Source organism: Gymnogyps californianus, chromosome 12, assembly GCF_018139145.2.
Source record: "Gymnogyps californianus isolate 813 chromosome 12, ASM1813914v2, whole genome shotgun sequence".
Taxonomy (NCBI): Eukaryota; Metazoa; Chordata; class Aves; order Accipitriformes; family Cathartidae; genus Gymnogyps; species Gymnogyps californianus.
Genome location: NC_059482.1, coordinates 11,556,293 through 11,573,165, shown reverse-complemented (window position 1 = coordinate 11,573,165; position 16,873 = coordinate 11,556,293). Strand labels below are relative to the sequence as shown.

Sequence of the window (16,873 nt, the reverse complement as noted above, 5' to 3'; positions counted from 1 at the left end):
TGGTATCTTTGGGCTGATAGAGGGTTTTAGTTTAAAGCTCTCATACAGTCTGATTCCACAATTTTTTTGTAGAAGATAAAACCCAATTATGTGGAACTTCAATCACAAGGCACAAAAGAGACCTGTGCAATTAAACAGCACTCTTCTACACAAAGAGCTAATTAAAGTGACACCCAGGAGGTGAACCAAGCTGTCCTCTACTGAAAGTGAGAACATACGAGCTTGCCACAGGACCTCCTGCCAAGGGAAAATGCTGAGAGGTTACTGGGAATATAGTGGAACTGCTGTGCTCCCTCCCAGCAGTTAATGGAGTCCACCAGCAACCACCATGACCACACAGACCAGCAGTTCAGGCAAATCAGGTCTCAGAGGTTCCAGTGCCCCACGCTCCCCTCCCCAGGAGGCTTCTGCCCCCACATTTCTCCTCTCAGCTGGGGAGAGGGGGAGAGCAGGGTGACTGGAAACAGGTATGTGTTTGCCAGGGCTGGGGCAGCTGGAACCTCTCAAAGCGGATTTACCACAGAGAAGCACTTCTCCTAAAGCAGATGAGGTGCTGAGACAGGAGGTCTCCATGTTCAGGAGGTAATCCTCACCCTGACTTCTGCTGAGTCGAGTGTGTGTACATATGCATTTGTGCCTCTGTGTGTCACAGAAGAGGAACAATGCTCGGGGGTTTTCTAAACCAATTTTTAAATTCAGATTTATTTTAAGACTATTTACAACCTTAATTCAGCTGGATTAGGAAATCAGCGGAGACAGCCTAATTTAAAACATCAAAGGACCAGCTGTACCTGAGGGAAGGCAGGCAGAAGAGGAAGGCTGCAGGAAGTGTCTCTCTGAATCCAGTTGCTCTTCCCAGCAAAGATATTATATCTGACTTCCCTCTGGGCACTGGACACCTGAGATTCAGTGGCTCACTCAACCTAAGCAATCAGCAGCTACCCGACGTGTGCTGTCAGAGCTGCACTAAGCTGCCTACTTGGCCCTGGACCACTGTAGGTCATTTTGTACCACCATTTTTAGGAAGTTCTGGGTGATCCCGAGCTGCTGTCTGCCACCAGGTGCTCCCCCAGCACAGGTACAAAACCACCGGCTCAGCTAGTCGCTTCCCCGCCAGCCCCAGTACGATCTTTGTTGAACAGAAGCTCCTGCGCTGCTGTTCAAGTGCGGACATTTTGCTAAAAACAGAAATTGCTGCCGATCCATTTCTTCCTTCGACCCTTCTACTAGAAATGGATATAAAGGCAAATAAATACTATTGTCTTAGTACCAAAACACCACCCAGACAGCAGGCAGACACATACACCAGTCCTATCACACAGGCATGCAGAAACAAAGGAATAGAGTGGATTTTTTTTTTTTTTTTTTAAAACGTGGGGAAAGGCCACCTTCCTCCTCTCTTTCAGATGTCTTTCATGTATTTTAAAGATTTAAATCCAGCCTTTTGATAGCACTAACCTATTTGATAGCAGTGAGCCATTTTCAGGCTACACAATGCTACCAACTGTTTAAAAAAAATTAAAGGAAAAGGAAATCACATTTCAGTAACTGAGCAGACTGACATGCTGCTTGAGATTAATGGAGTGTTGGTCTCTTGTTTAATAAAAATAAATCCTATACACAAATACCGGTGAGGGTCATGGCACAATTCAACACCATTCCCATGTCAAAAAGCAACTCTGAAGAATTCACCCATGTATTTTTGTCAGCTGCAATGGGCGTTCTTGTTTACTAACCACACATACACATGTGAAGGACTTGCAAAGGCTATGCTTAAGCTGAAATTCTAGATACAAAAACTGGATCATGAAAAAAATAGAAATAGTTTTAAACATTATTTGCTACAGAAGTCAGTGACTTTCTCAAGAACATTCAAAGAGCAAAACCTATCAGGAGATGGTAAGTGGCAAATCCTGATTAGCTAAAATAATCAGCATTTCACTAAAAGGAAATACCCAAAGGAAAATAAAATTATTCTGGCTATTTTCTCTTTTCTAGTGAAATAACATGTATGTTTTATTTTCAGTTTGTTCCACTGGAGCAGAAGAGAGAGAGAGAAATGAAAGCTGAGAGCCATAATCCATGAGAGCACTCTCAGACTTCTACAGATAGTGAAATTTAACATTGACAGATATGACAGCAACTCATCTCAGAGTCTAAGCTCTGCTTTGGAATCAGGGACAGCACTAAAAATAGGGATAAAGAACTCGTATCAGCCTCGGCTGGTAAGAGAGGCAAGGTGTAAAAATAGTCTGTAAGCATTGCAAATCAAGAAGGAAAAACCTCTGTAGCCACCTTCTTGCCGTTTTATTCTCTAAATTGTTGCTGTTACAGCAGAGTGGAGTTTAAGTTTAGTATTAACTACTACAAAATCCCCACAATTACTTGTATGGTTGTACAGACCTAAAAGATCCACTGCACTATATACAGAGGGGGCATTTGTACAGTTGGGCAACAAGCTGTTGACCTGGCTGGTACATGCTCTGAATAAACTCCAACTCCCCCCTCTACAACTGCATCTGGAGAACCAGTGTCACACCCAGGAACCTCTCCAGCTGACTGGTGGTAACTGGCTGCTGCAAGATCGTATGGAACATATATTGCGCTCCATCACTTGTATCAGCCTTAGCACCAGAACATTTAAAGTCATAAGAAGGAAATGCAGGCAAACCTTACAGAGAGGAAAACAGACACGTGGAAATGAAGTGGCTTCCCCTAGCAAGCCGATAATAAAACCAACAGTGCCTGAGCAGTGCTCAAGAGCTACAGGATCACGCATCCTCTGAGCGGGTATGGTCAGATTCTTCTTTGCTGCTTTTACTGATAGAAACAACATGCAAAATACTGTTACCCACCTCTGACACCGCACATCACACTACCTGCCCTTTACACCAGCTAATTGCTCCTTTGTTTTGAAAGAGCCCACTCTACAGGATCAGGATCCAAGTTTTTGGATCCTGTGTACTGGAATCACAGTTATCTGCATGGTACCATTAAGGTGCTCCTGTGTTCAGCAGTCGCAGAGAGTTCAGAGATAGTCAAATAATCTAGGAAGATCTTGGAGAAGGGAATGAGCATTTAGGCCTGGCTTAGTGCTGCCCAGCATCATCAAGGCAATGACGACTACATTATCATTTAGTGAATTCAGGACTGTGCACACACTCCTATCACAGGGCTTTCAGTGCTATTAAGAACAGGATAAAAACCCACAAAAATGGGCAATGCATACAATAGCTACGTGTCCAATACTCTTTATGTAGAAAGTTGCTCTTCTGTTGCTACAGCATACACTTTCACATCATTGCCCAATCAAATTAACAATTCCAAGTAGCCATCCCGATCTTAAAACTGTTCTCTTCAATAAAAAAAGGGAACAAATGAGAAAATGCACAGAAGGCTCAAAACATCATTTGGTAAATACTAAGCAGATGAATAGGCAACACTCTAGAAATTGATAAGCACTGATCTAGAGAAGGTATCTCCAGCGCTTTAAAGCATCCTGAAACAGATGATTGTAGGTCCTAATTAGTACTTTCAGTGTGTATGTATATATCAATATATATACACAAAATATTTTTATTTATATATACACACTTAAAACAACTTAGCTGAAATCACAGATTTTTTCCACATACCTCGACCTGAAGAGATTTCTTTTATCATTTTGCTGTATTTTAACAATATATTCACTACAGAGCAGTTTCCTAATTAAAAGCCTTTAATTAAAGAAGATTAATTAAACATGAGATAAGCACAAATACTAAACAAACTACTTAAAGAAAATCCAGTATCTGACCTACCAAAATTACTTCATATGCAATTACACATGCTGTGAATTACTGTTTGTAGATAATTGCCTTGGCTGTCTCCTTAAAGTCAACCAACCACATCTTAAAGTTAAATAACATCAAACCAAAAAAAGAAGTCAGGGCTGATTGGACTTGCAGTTAAATGTGTTGATTTTTTTATATACGTCAGCATTAATGCATTACTGGTTCAAAACCATTTACCAGTGGACCTTAATCATAAAGAATAATTCCAGCACATTTCTGAAGCTAGCTTTCAACCCTCAAAATAAAAGATACTATCTTATCTAGAGATTTCTCCATAATTTACTTGTTTTCCTTCAAATTACTTCTCAGAGAGTAATCCCAATCCTAGAAATATAACTAGCTTTATATGTTGCTGACTCTTAGATACATTTCCTAGAGTATTTTAACATGTTCTTGCTGTATGATACCTTAGAAGTGACTTATTTTTTGTAGGAAGGCTGCTTAACCGAATGAACAAAGAAAAGGCAAGGCTTAGGTCCTACTAGTAGGAACGGAAAGTTTTAATTGCTTTTGGGATCTCTTGCATTATTCTTCCTAGCAGACAGGGTCAGACCAGCTTTGTACCCAAAACCACACGTTATACTCCACAATGTCAAAGCATAAAGTAAAGCAATATCAAAGGGGGTTTATTGGCCACATTTCAAGAGATATCTACATTCATTTCAAAAATTCACGATTTCACAGCCATCAACTGCAAATGCCCCTGGGGAAGAGGGCCACACAATTCAGAAAGCTTTCAAAGGGACTGGAAGCCCTAGAAACATTAGAAAATGAAAAACTTCATTAACTTTTAATTGATCTCTTAAATACAAGTGTGAATACTTTAGATAAATCTATACAGACTAAGAATTTTGGTGCTCTGCACCCTTAGACTTCAGATGTACCAAAGCTGCCGAATGCAAGCTATCTAGCCTGTTGACAAAAAAAAAAAAAAAGGAAATATTAAAAAACTCTACTATTTCAATGAAAATTGCCTATTTTTGGATGTTACCTATTTTTAGGTCTTTGAAAGTTCCCTTCTTAGACTACATTAATGGGTTTATCTGCATACAGAGTAGATATTGCCTAGATTGTTCTCTAACTTCATTTATAAACATTTCAACTATGCGTTTCTGGCCAGAAAGGTGCGGGAATGACAGGTTTACATTTTTAGGACCCTTTTCCCCTAAGCAATAAGGGAACAGAAACCAGAGCAGGGACGAATTCCACCAGCAACAGAAACTGAACTTCTAATTATAGTCTCCAAGGCAGACGCTACAGAGGTAGTCTGCCAAGACCTCTTTCATTAGTGAAATAACTTCAAACTCTTTCAAGAAGTGCAATCTATCAAGACATATGGAAGAACAGAAGGCAATTTTAAATAGGTTTAATAGACAGTTGCCTAATTTATTTATTTTTTAATTGAAAGACACAAATAATCTTTTCAGAAGGTTGATGTGTATGGAAGAAGCTAGCCAGAGAAGAATGGAAGGCCTGGAGTGAAAATGCAATATATCTCATAGACTTACAGAAGAGTATATATATATATATATATATATATTTGTTGCATGACATTTAAACCAAACTGCCAGGATCGTGACATTTAAAAGCACTTGAGAACAAACTCTGCTCTATGGAAATTTTTGATTACTATTGACTTCCAGAGCCAAAATTTCACTATCAGCATATATAGGATGGGCAGTGAGTAAAATGAACACAAACACAAGGTTCGTTAATAAAGTTAACGGGGAAACGTATACAACATATTTTTTTCCCTGTTACCTGGTGGTATACGTAACTGCAATTTAAAGCACAGTCAAATTAGAGGCATGAGCCTATAGTCTGTAGAAATTTAAACTGCTTAAATGTAACATTAGTTTTTCCATATTGCATATGTTCTAAGGGCATTATTTGTTTTCTGAGCTACCTTGAAATCCTGATGACAAATATTGAGGTCACTTTATTTTCCCCTCACCAGGCGCTGAATTAGCCTGCTTAAGAATGTTTGAAAAATTACTGTCAAGAAACAACAGTAACTGAGGTGACTGCTATTTCCTATTTCTTCATTATGCAAATACTTTGAAAACTGAAAAAACTGTATGCGAGCTAAAAATAAATGGACTTGGTGATCATAACCATGCTTTATAAGATAGGCTGCTGATGATCTAATGTAAATATTGATTTAAAACAGGAGGCAATGTTTTCTTCGTATGTAGACACATCACTACTGTAACAGTTAGGAGCAGCCAATCCTTCCTATATAGGCCTGTAGAGCATGTTTTCTTCAACAGAAGAGATATGCTGTATTCTTATTGACTTCTTAACAGCTGTAGTAACATCCATTACATTTGCGAGATGAGCTCCTTGTACAGGCTAAGTACAGGTAATGCTGACTTGTAATTGCAGGCAAAATGTAATTGAACACAGCCTTTTATAAGGTTCTTAAACACTCATACGTGCAGCCTTCTAAGCGTAACAAGCATAAGGGCAATGTTTATCCATAAACACCATTTTATTGGATGGCTTCAAACAACAATAACAGCTATTTCGTAAAGCTTCTGTAAATTACTAAAAGTCCATGAAGAGAATTATGCTACACTAAACCATCACCAAAAAATAATCAAATGCATGTTTGAAACTGATGAAGTACCACCTCAAAATAATAAAATAATGCTTATAACAGTCTTCAAACAGCAATGAGCTCTCAGTCTCAACTGAATCAATGCTACTGCTTTGCCTCAGCTATTGCTTCTACCCCTACTACGGAGAGACTTTCTCCTTTTTATTACAATTATTGAAAGAACTCTTACCTCTCCATCTCGTATTCTTTCATCCCTGCTTTTACTGCCTTCATTACCTGTAAGATACATATTAACATGGGACATTCATAGCAGAAGGGAATCTCATATTTATGAATTTATGACTTATGACTGAGTATCTCCAGAGGAACCTGTATTACAAAAATATCACCTGTACTTCATTTAAATTTACATCAGTAGATGCATTTTAAAACTACACTAGAAATCAAACTCATTTTAATCTTTATAAATGCCTGCAGTCTCCCACAATAAAGCAAGTTTAATTGCCAAACTACTATATCCTAATGAAGTGAGGCTCATCAAAATATCAATGCTTAATTCTGAAAGCTCTGGTGAACTTGGCAGCAAGTCCTTTTGTTTTACTTTTATGAAACACTAGCAAAACGAAACTGTGAACTGGAATACACTACAATGGGAGATTCTCTTTTATACTTTGCAATCTGAATCAACAGAAAACTACTAGAGTTAACACTGTTTTCCAACCCATAAGTCTGATTTTTGTTCTCAGATTTGCTGAGAATGTGCACCAGTTTTACTCCTTTGCCTGTTTCTGTATTATAAAAGCTCTAGGCAGCTGCTCTATGGAAGAAATTCTCTCAGATGTGGTAAGACTATTCAAGGACGATGAAGGACCAAGGAGAATGAATGTAAATGACTATCCCTAGACTTTGCAATTCTAAGACATTCACTTTAAAGTATTTTTACCCTTCACAGTTCAGAAATCTGAGGAGCAGGAGCAAAGACAACAGCTGAGTCAGTAACCTCATCAGCTACTTTTACCTGAACTCCCTCTGGTCATCGCTCAGAACTCATGGCATCTCTGCATCACTATATGGAGTACAGGATTGACACTCAAGTTAATTTTGTCATCAATACCAGTACAGCAATATGACTCCACTGGTACAGTGCTAGGTCCAACCTGAGTAGCCTTGCTGAGAGCCTGGATTTGTCTTTGCCACTCTGCTATGTCAACAGAATAGCATTGTGAAGCACTGTACTGTGGGACATACCCATCTCTGAGGAGCAACCTAAGGAATCCTTGCACTATCCTCCACTGTGCATGGAAACACTCCTTCAGTTTGTAAGGATCTGGAGGGAGTAACCTGCTAGTTAAACTTTTCAGAGCTGCACATGCTGACACGGGCCAGAAGAATAATCTTCTTGATCTCTTCTTTCTCCATCACTATATAGGTATTTGTGCATACAGGACAGATAGATTGCAAGCAGGTCACCTTCTGCTGAGGCTCCAGTTCTTATGCAAAACCACACTTCATTTCTCACACATCACAAATGCACCAGTGAGTTCAAGGACAATGCAAGGTATATTACTGGGCTGTAATAGGAGGGTTATTATCCTCTTATTTCTATCCAGCCTTTCCATTATTTTATTACTAAGCAATTCAGGGTTGCTGGGAACATTTTCTGAGTACCACTGCTACACTAAGAGCAAAAATTATTAACAGTAAAGGATCCATTACCTCTTTATGAGCTTCACTGGAGATTTTATTGGTGTAGCGCAGAACTTCCAACTCCATGTCTGTCTTAATCACACGACTTAAAGAGAAGTAGAACAGATATCAGGTTAGGTTGCAACTCACAGCTTAGGAACACGAAATAAAAAAACCTGAAAATAACATGCATCACGTATGGTAAAATTAGATCAAGCACACCTCAAGAGTGAAGAGCTATTACAGTACTCATGACAGCAAAGTTTTGTTGGCATTGATTCACCATTAGCAAAACAATCTTACAAAGGGAAGTCACAAGCACTTCAAACATCAGCCTGCGTTATTTTAATACTAATAAACAAGTAGTCCAACCAACATTTTTTCAACTCATTCTACAATACGTTAGGAACAAAAGCAATGTATTTCTGCACTTTTCATGGCTCAAACACTACTTCAAACAGAATGTTTCTACAAGCATACTTGATTTACTTTTTAAACACAATTTGAAACTAGTTTACATAATGAAATTCCCAGAGCTCCAGAATTTCTATTCAGCACAATCCCAGCTCCCACCTATTTGCAATACCTCAAAAGGCAGCGGGGTCGGGGGAGGAGATGTGAAGAAATGCTATTTCTTTTGGTATTAAAAAACCCAAAACATGAAATTCAGAAACCACAGCAGCAGTAACTACAGCCTTGATGTCCATCCTCTTTCACGTGCTTCTGGAGGAAAAAACCCAAACCAAACAAACCCCCCAAACCCCCATCCTGTTCTTCATGCCTTAAGAGATACTGAATTTGTGTCTATTTATCAGCCTTGATACTCTGTTCTGAACTCATCTCAAAAATTTACCATTAAATTCTTATCTACTTGCACTGCCTTCTACAATGTATTTCAAATAAAAGTAGCTATTTAGTGTGACATGAACAGGGAAATAGAGATAGTTCCATACCTTCTATTAAAAATCACTACTCTTTCCACTGCTACACATACTGATTTCCTAATGTTTCTCATGCCCATCTCAAAGGCAGCCGTGAAGTACATACTTACTGTTTACAAAGAACAAAACTACATCTATTGAATTGCATGAAAATATTTATATTGTATTTTCCAGCTCCACTCCAGAGCTTGCAGCAATTACAAAGTACCATAACTGTTATATTTTGAAACTGCCACCAAGACACCCCTTTTTTATTCTAACATGCTCCTACTCACACTGCTGTAGAAAACTATTTACTGTATTTCTGCTCCTGTAGTTTGTTTTAAGGAGTCCAGAAACGGGTTTCTCAGCTATCAGTGCCTCTGATGTGTGATAAGAGCATCTCCCACAGACAGCAATTGCATCGCTATGCGGCACAGCCACTCCCCTTCAAACACAACTTTTCTGGCAAGAGTAAAGGTACCTTTGTAAAAATGCTGATATCAATCAAAACGCTCTTACAAACAGAAACACAAGTGGAGGGGAATGGATTCACATTCTTAGTCAATTGGAATATGACATAAAATAATCATTATGCACATCGAGAATGAGAAGTACAAGGTTTTAAAATGCGCACCGAGGTGAAAATATTACACTGGGATGGTATAATCTGCTCACCATGGGTGAGGAAACAAAATTCTGCTTCTGCCATTCAGCCAAGACAAAGAACAGTGGCTCAAATATATTCATGTTAGAATGAAGTAGCAAAGGCTTATAGATTTTTTTTTTTTTTTTAAATCCTGTTCTTCGGAACACTGCATGTGCTAGCAGGATAATTTAATACTTGTTTGATGTGCCTTTCTATTACTTTCAATATACAGTACACATCCCTGATCTGCAAGTGCCTGAAAAACAGGTTGTTTCATAATTCAGTTGTCTAATCTCTTTATTGGGATCTGCTAGTAATACAAGTTAGTAACTGCTCAACGGCAAGTGCAAACAGTATTAGAACCTATTGTGTTTGACTAGGTCATAAGGCTTCAGGGTCAAGGTATTTATTTCCGATCATAACTTCTCAGGTATCTTTTTGTATATACAAATTCACGCTCAGCCTCAGACAGACTTTTTATGCAATGCATCACCTTCATTTACATAAGGTCAAGCACTGAAACATTTTACAGAAAACGTTTAGTCATTCTGAGACCAACAAAAACCACTACCCAACCATTAGTAGGGAAGAGAGGGAGGATGTACAATTGTGCAGGGAACACGGTCAACTTCACCCTCCACTAGATACCAAAAAGAAAAAGTCACTGGGTTCCTATGTTGTCTGCAGTGGTACTGTTGATGGAGTTCCCACCAGCATATTTGGGTAGCAGAAGGACATGTATTTCATCACCTTCTCACTGTTTTGATGGCATAGAAAACAACACTCTCAAGCCAGGTTTAAAGCGTTAGTCAAGCACTGTGGTTAGCACTGTAGGGCAATCTTGTGGGTGATGAGTGGTCCACAGTTCTCATGATGTTTTCCCCCCACTTCCAAGATAAGGCTAGGAAGAAAGTCCTACCTTTGTCCACAAACGTGAACTTCAACGTTCTATTAAAAACAGCTCTTGGACCAGTTACACACTCTGCATACATTCATTAATATTTTAATGGGAACAAATCAGTTCCAGGCTCCAGCTAATGCAATTGCAAAAATGTACAGATTCAGCATGTAACACAGTTCTCAGATTAACAGGCAAGCCACTCAATGCAATCAAGTTAAAATAGAAGCACAAGTCTCCTACTGTCAGGATGACCTATAACTTTTAAGTATTTTTTTTTCTTTCTCCATTTTACCAGTATAAAAACATTTCTTCTTCCTCACTATCCTCTTTTACATACATTTTGTGCTTTTATTTGCACTTGACACATGAGCAGGTGATCTTTTCATGCATGTCACTCATCCAACAGAAGAGAGAAGCTTTAATCCAAACAAGTATCATTTCAGTCCTGAAATTAAGTTTGGGCATTTTAAGTGGCTGGATACCAAATTTCATGCACAAGCTATTTTCCATTAATCAAGTGGTCAAGAGCATACAGAATTCAAGGCAATTATGAGGCTGAAACTTGCATAACTTAACTACATTTTCCTAAACCAGTGCTTTCCTCAAAGATACACAAATGTTTGCTTCTCTATGTGCATTCACCATTCCTGATCATACTGCTAGAAGTATCTGTTCCCAGTTATCAGCTCAGCATTTATCAGCTGTCTTGTTTTGATGTTTTTAGTACATGCCGTGCAAACTTAATGGCTGCTTTCTGTGACATGCGTGGAAAATATCTGGGTACGTCCACTCCTCCTTGTTCTTCTGGGAACATTACGTTTACAGACCACCTAGTAAGTATAGATGCTGCCCACTTAGGCAGACTCAAAACACAAAAAGCATATGCCCAGCTTTAAGACATTAATATACAGATCACCTTCCCCAAAGAAACAATTATAGCTTTCCATCAAAGTAATGCAAAATACAGAATATATGAAATCTTCCACACATAACTATCAAATCCCATTTTCATTGAGGTTACAGGAAAATACCGTATCTACAGGCACAAAACCAGCCGTACATTGCTAAATGTTTATCTTCTAGCACCACCACGATTATGGTAGACAGTCACTAGTATACTAAAGTAACAAAAGGCCATTTTGCTAAGTGCTAGTGTAGAAGAATTTCCTTCTGATTACTAGGGAGATAATTTGGACAAGTTTGGCGTTTGTCTTCTGTTAGATGACATTTTCTTTTCAAAACAGTGAAATCAATACTTAGCGTTTACATTCGGCATCAAATTTGAAATGGGAGCCCTGAAATTTAAAATGAAAGTGTTTAAATGCGTTTGGAAACACATTCATGAAATAAAAAAAAAAAAGTGAAAACACCCTCTGCAAACTGCTGAAATCCAGTCTAAGGTCAAATTCTTATATGTTTTACTCTTAAGTTTCATAGCAAGTCAGAAAACGTTGAGATCTTGAAAAAGGATGAGTAAGCAAGGGAGGCAACAGATCCTTAATGACAAACGCTTTGCCCCTTGTCAGTATTGAACCATTTTCTCTGCATTTTTTTAGAAGACTGTATAATACTAGAGTTGCCTTTTGTAGCTCACAGTTCTCCCTGGCTGGTTCAGAAAGCTCAGCCATTTCACCTCTTGCTGGCTGTTTTGACAACATGGTATAGATGGGAGTTTTTCTGACAAGTATCATGTGAAACAGAGCAGTTCAGTGCTGAATTTGAAATTATATGCATCCATGCAAGTGTACGATTCAAATGAAGACATTTTGTACCATAGAATATAACCCTAAAAAAATTCACCTTCCTAAAAGAAAAATATTCTTAATTCTAAAAATATTATTGCTTTCCAAAGAAAGTTTCTTGGGCAATAATTTGACATTCCAAGGAAATTTTTACTTTAGGAAGTTTTAATACACATAGCCTGTCATTCACATATTGATTTCACCAGACACTTAAATCCCAACAACGGTCTTTAACATACTTCTGACTTAAAATGAAAGCCATCAAACTCAATAAAACCTTTTAAAACGCTTTTGAACGCAAATCTGAACTCTGGCTTCACTTAGAATTCCCCTTCCTTGAAACCCAGGTGGAGGGAAGGTGCATACCAAGCATCTCTCCCCCGTGAGATCGCAAGGAGGACAAAATCAGGCTTCCAGGCTAGCACTCACAATTCACAGAAGAGATTCTCTCTACACCAAAACGAACAGCTCCAAGTGCTGCCTTTCTACTGCCTCAATGCTCTATCTATCCCAGTACAACCTCAGGGCATGGACCTCATATGTTTGTCCACCCCTGAGCTTCCTGAAGAAGATTTAACCCCCGATTAACCCAAACCAGAGGGGAAAAAAGCTTATCAGGTGACACCTTGGTAAGGTGGATGGAACCAGAATGAAAGCTAACTTGGGAACAAGCTTGTAGCCCTAATTCAAAGCCTTCTGCAGCTAAAATTGTCATCTCTCCCCCTGCAGTGCTGCTGTATCTACGGATCAAAGCTTCGAAGTTAGACCAGGCCCTCTTCAGGTCCCCTTTCTTGCCCCTTGTCTTTCTCTGCTAACAAGAGTACAAAAAGGTGGGCAAACAAGAGGAGCACAAAAATGACACTGTCAGGTTAAAGATGTAGCTCCCTCCTCTGCTCCTCAAACAGTGTCAGGTCACTCGGAGAATCCTCCTCTGGCTGCTGGGCACATGATAATGAAGTGTCAGAGGCTGAAAGTTCCCAACGTCTTAACAAAGAAAACCCACGCCCTACACCAAACCAACCAACTAGAACTCAGGAGCAGCCACCTCTGCAGGAAAATAAGACTTTATGAAGAACTTCTAACTTGACTTACCCTTCCTATTATTTTTGTAAGCAACGTAGTATGGCATCAGCAGTCTCAGAGCATGCATGAACATTTCTAGATCTTCCCTATCAATATCTGTAATGACAGAAGCTTGACTAATTAAAACTAATGATATTTCAAAAAAAAAAAAAAACCAACCAGGTTTTGCTAAGCTCCTTCTTTACCTAATTGTGTTTAATTTGTGCATCTGAAAAGCACATCCCTACACATCAATTTCTGAGCTTGTGTTCTGTCTACATTACTCAGGACTTTGCACCTCAAAGGCTGCACCAACTCTTAAATTCAGAAATCAATTCTATAAGATAACTTCTTTATTTGGACCCTTCCATTTCCAAAACCCTAGAAGGACAGAATAGGCAAGATTTAAAAACTGGTACCCTGAGCTTTCTGTGTTACAAAGCACTCACATTCCCCCTTACACTCATCAGCAGGATTTGCAAGCAATGAGTCCCACTACTACACATCTCCACATCCACCCATGACTCAGTGACGCAACAATGTCTAAGCAAAGTTTGCCCGCTTCCTACTTCCCTTTTACAACTTTTTTATGTCATGCCAAGCAATGAAAAATGGCTGTAACAACAGAAATGTGACCTATTAAAAATTCTACACGTTCCAAAATCACCTTCATATTCAAAAAACATCCCCACAGTTTTCAAGCTGGCAATTAAATGTAGCTGAAGACAGTAGAAGATTGTTCTCAGCATATGTGCTAATAATAAACGTTAAAAAGAACAATATGTAGTAGCATATAATACAATAAGCTACAACAGTGGTAGTCAGAGTGTACAGTTCCCTGTTTGTATTTTAAGACTTTGAGCTCATCTGTCTTAACTAAGGATTTGCTTCCTCATTCTAGATTAATACAGTGAGAAAGCTTAGATAAAAAACTAATTCATTAACAAAAATCCATTATGTTGTTTCTTCAGTTAGTTTCCTAAATGGAAAACTAGGAAGCCCTAGCTATGGAGCAATCCTGAGGACGAAGTCAGCAATGCTGACCAAAAGAGGAAAACTGGTAAAATGCAATAGCTTTGCAAGCTACTAATACACTTAGTCACACTCTCTAATTTTGTCTGTTCTAGATAAGCTACAGCAGAATTCCCCTAGAATTACAAAGTATAGTTACATGAATAATAATTCAACAAAATTAATGCTGTTAAAATAAATCCTAGAGAAGTAATAACACCTTATCAAATATTACCTGTTCAGACACAGTTTTCATCTCCCTTCGATTTCTGTTGCTAGAATATGAATTATCCTCAGTTCTTTTCCTGTTCGTACAAATTCACATTTACACGAATGTGACTTAACTCCTAACACATTCTATAAAAACGTATATCCAGACACAATGCTTAAGAAATGTTACACAAATTCTTCACTTTCCAATGCTGTTACCTAGCCCAGTTTTTATCTTTGTACGTTATTTCCTCCCCATATCGTGAAATCAGCTTAAAATTAAAACTCATATAGTAAGGTAGGAGGCTTCTGCTGAGGGAATCTCTGAAGCAATGGTACAGAATATAAGCACATTCAACAGTACTCAAAGAGAAAGATTTTATGCTACTCACCATTCTGCAATTTCAGGATGAAGGATTTTGTTGTTCACATTAAATCTACAAAAAACCAAAAACCACAAATATTAAAAAACAGCCAGACACAAACTAGCAGAGACTACTTTTTTTTTTTTTAAACTGTGTCTTCTCTGAGGATGTGAAAACTTGTGAAAGCAAATATTGTATTGGAATTCAGTATAGATCAGTATAGATCCCAGTGAGGAGAATGCACACACTCATCTTCACTGTGCAAGTATTTAATTTTGAAATATATGAGACTAAACCAGATACGTAATTTTAAGAATGAGCAGAAACCAGAGTAACGCTATGTGCAAGACATGTTTATTAAACTTTTGACAAAGATCAAATGTTATCAATTCACTGCTATGAGTGTGGGTTGGACCACATCGACCTTCAGAGGTCCCTTCCAAATTGTTCTGTGATTTTAACTTTGCTCCTCAAACTCCCTTCAAAGAAATTAAACACCATGAATTGCTAATTTCATCCTTTGTTTTATGCCTTCCCATTTTTGTGTGCACAGAACGTGGCATGTGATAAACAAGCTTGCTTAGAGGACTGTGAAAGGGAAAACAACCTCTCCTTGCCTCTTCCAATCTACAGAAGAGGCAAAGCAAAAGCTTCCATGTCACCTTGGCCTCAAACACTTCACTATTTTTCTGTTTATTTTCTACATTAGCAGTTCATGTAGTCTTGGAACAATTTTGAGGCTCTCTAAACAATAACATTACAGTGGCCAATAGAGTAAGAAGCTGAGTAATTAAGTGGAACACAAATGGATTTTCAAGCATTGTTCAAGGGGTTTTTTGCTTACAATTTAAATGCCTAAGGAGTGTTCTGCATCAAAGATATTTTTGTCTGACTCAGGACTGTTGGCTCTTCAGTTAGGGCATTTAAGAGAATTAAAATGCTCCAAGGCTCCCAACAGATATTCAGAAGAATGTTATAAGGCAACAATTCATTTTCCCACATTTTTGAAGGAAAAATTAAATCTATTCCAGGTTATTAACCATTCTTTATACCTCAGAAGGGACCAACTAAAGCACAAATCCAATTAAAAAAAATTATTTAGAAGTCACTTCTAATTGTACCAGGGTCTTCCTGCATCCTCAGATAGCAGAAAAAACCCCTATGTTTCTCTTTTTCAAAAGCATATGCTCATAAACTTATAAAATCCTAACAAGGTGAAGGTTAATAGCTTTGTGTTCCTACTCCAAGACAGAAAACAACAACTTATGACAACATTCAACAAGGTCAAGCTGTATGGTATTCAGTATTATGGGTATTAATTAGGAACCACTGGAAAAGCAATACAACACAAAAAGCCACAAGTCACAGAACAATGCATTATTATAGAATAAAGTTGGTCACTTGGAAACAAGAAAGTCTCATAAAACCAGAGAAAAAGGGCACACTTTCAATTTAATCACCACCATCCCAACAACTATTACCTATGTACACCAATGCAGAAATAATTCTGGAATGGAAGAGCCAGTTAAACACAAATTTATACAGAAGAAAATATATGAATGATATAGTAAAATCAATCCATAAAAATTCTAAGAAACCGAAAGCCTGAGCTCCTTGTTCCTTGGAAAGCATACCAGCTGACACCACCACAGAAAACCAAGACACAGAAGAATTAAGCTGCAGCTGCAACAACAGACCCGAGGACTTTCAATAATTGTCATGAGTATGTCAGACAGAAAACAGATCAACGAAGGCAAGTGTAAGCAGACACTGCAGCACTGCAGAAAGCTCCCACACCAGCTCTACGCAAATAAGACAAGTATAAACTATGGTTTTTATGAAGTAACAAAAGAAAATAAAGGGCAGGGAAGGGCAGGTACAGAAGGCAGCTGACTTAGACTCTGAAAATTCACTTCTCTCAAGAATCTGACACG

At 38.3% G+C, this 16,873-nt stretch overlaps 1 protein-coding gene across 5 annotated transcripts in view; it reads right to left on the bottom strand.

Annotated features, from left to right (window-relative positions):
• PEPD (peptidase D) overlaps nt 1-16,873 on the bottom strand; it is a 142,606-nt gene that overhangs the window by 93,421 nt on the left and 32,312 nt on the right. For 4 of the 5 annotated variants that reach the window (XM_050903925.1, XM_050903927.1, XM_050903928.1 and 1 more), the window contains 3 exons: nt 14,967-15,011; nt 8,110-8,185; nt 6,623-6,669 (listed from right to left, as the gene is read on the bottom strand). In XM_050903925.1, the coding sequence (XP_050759882.1) occupies nt 6,623-6,669; nt 8,110-8,185; nt 14,967-15,011 (168 nt within the window). The remainder of the gene's footprint in view (nt 1-6,622; nt 6,670-8,109; nt 8,186-14,966; nt 15,012-16,873) is intronic. The other variant, XM_050903926.1, reaches the window with a different exon arrangement.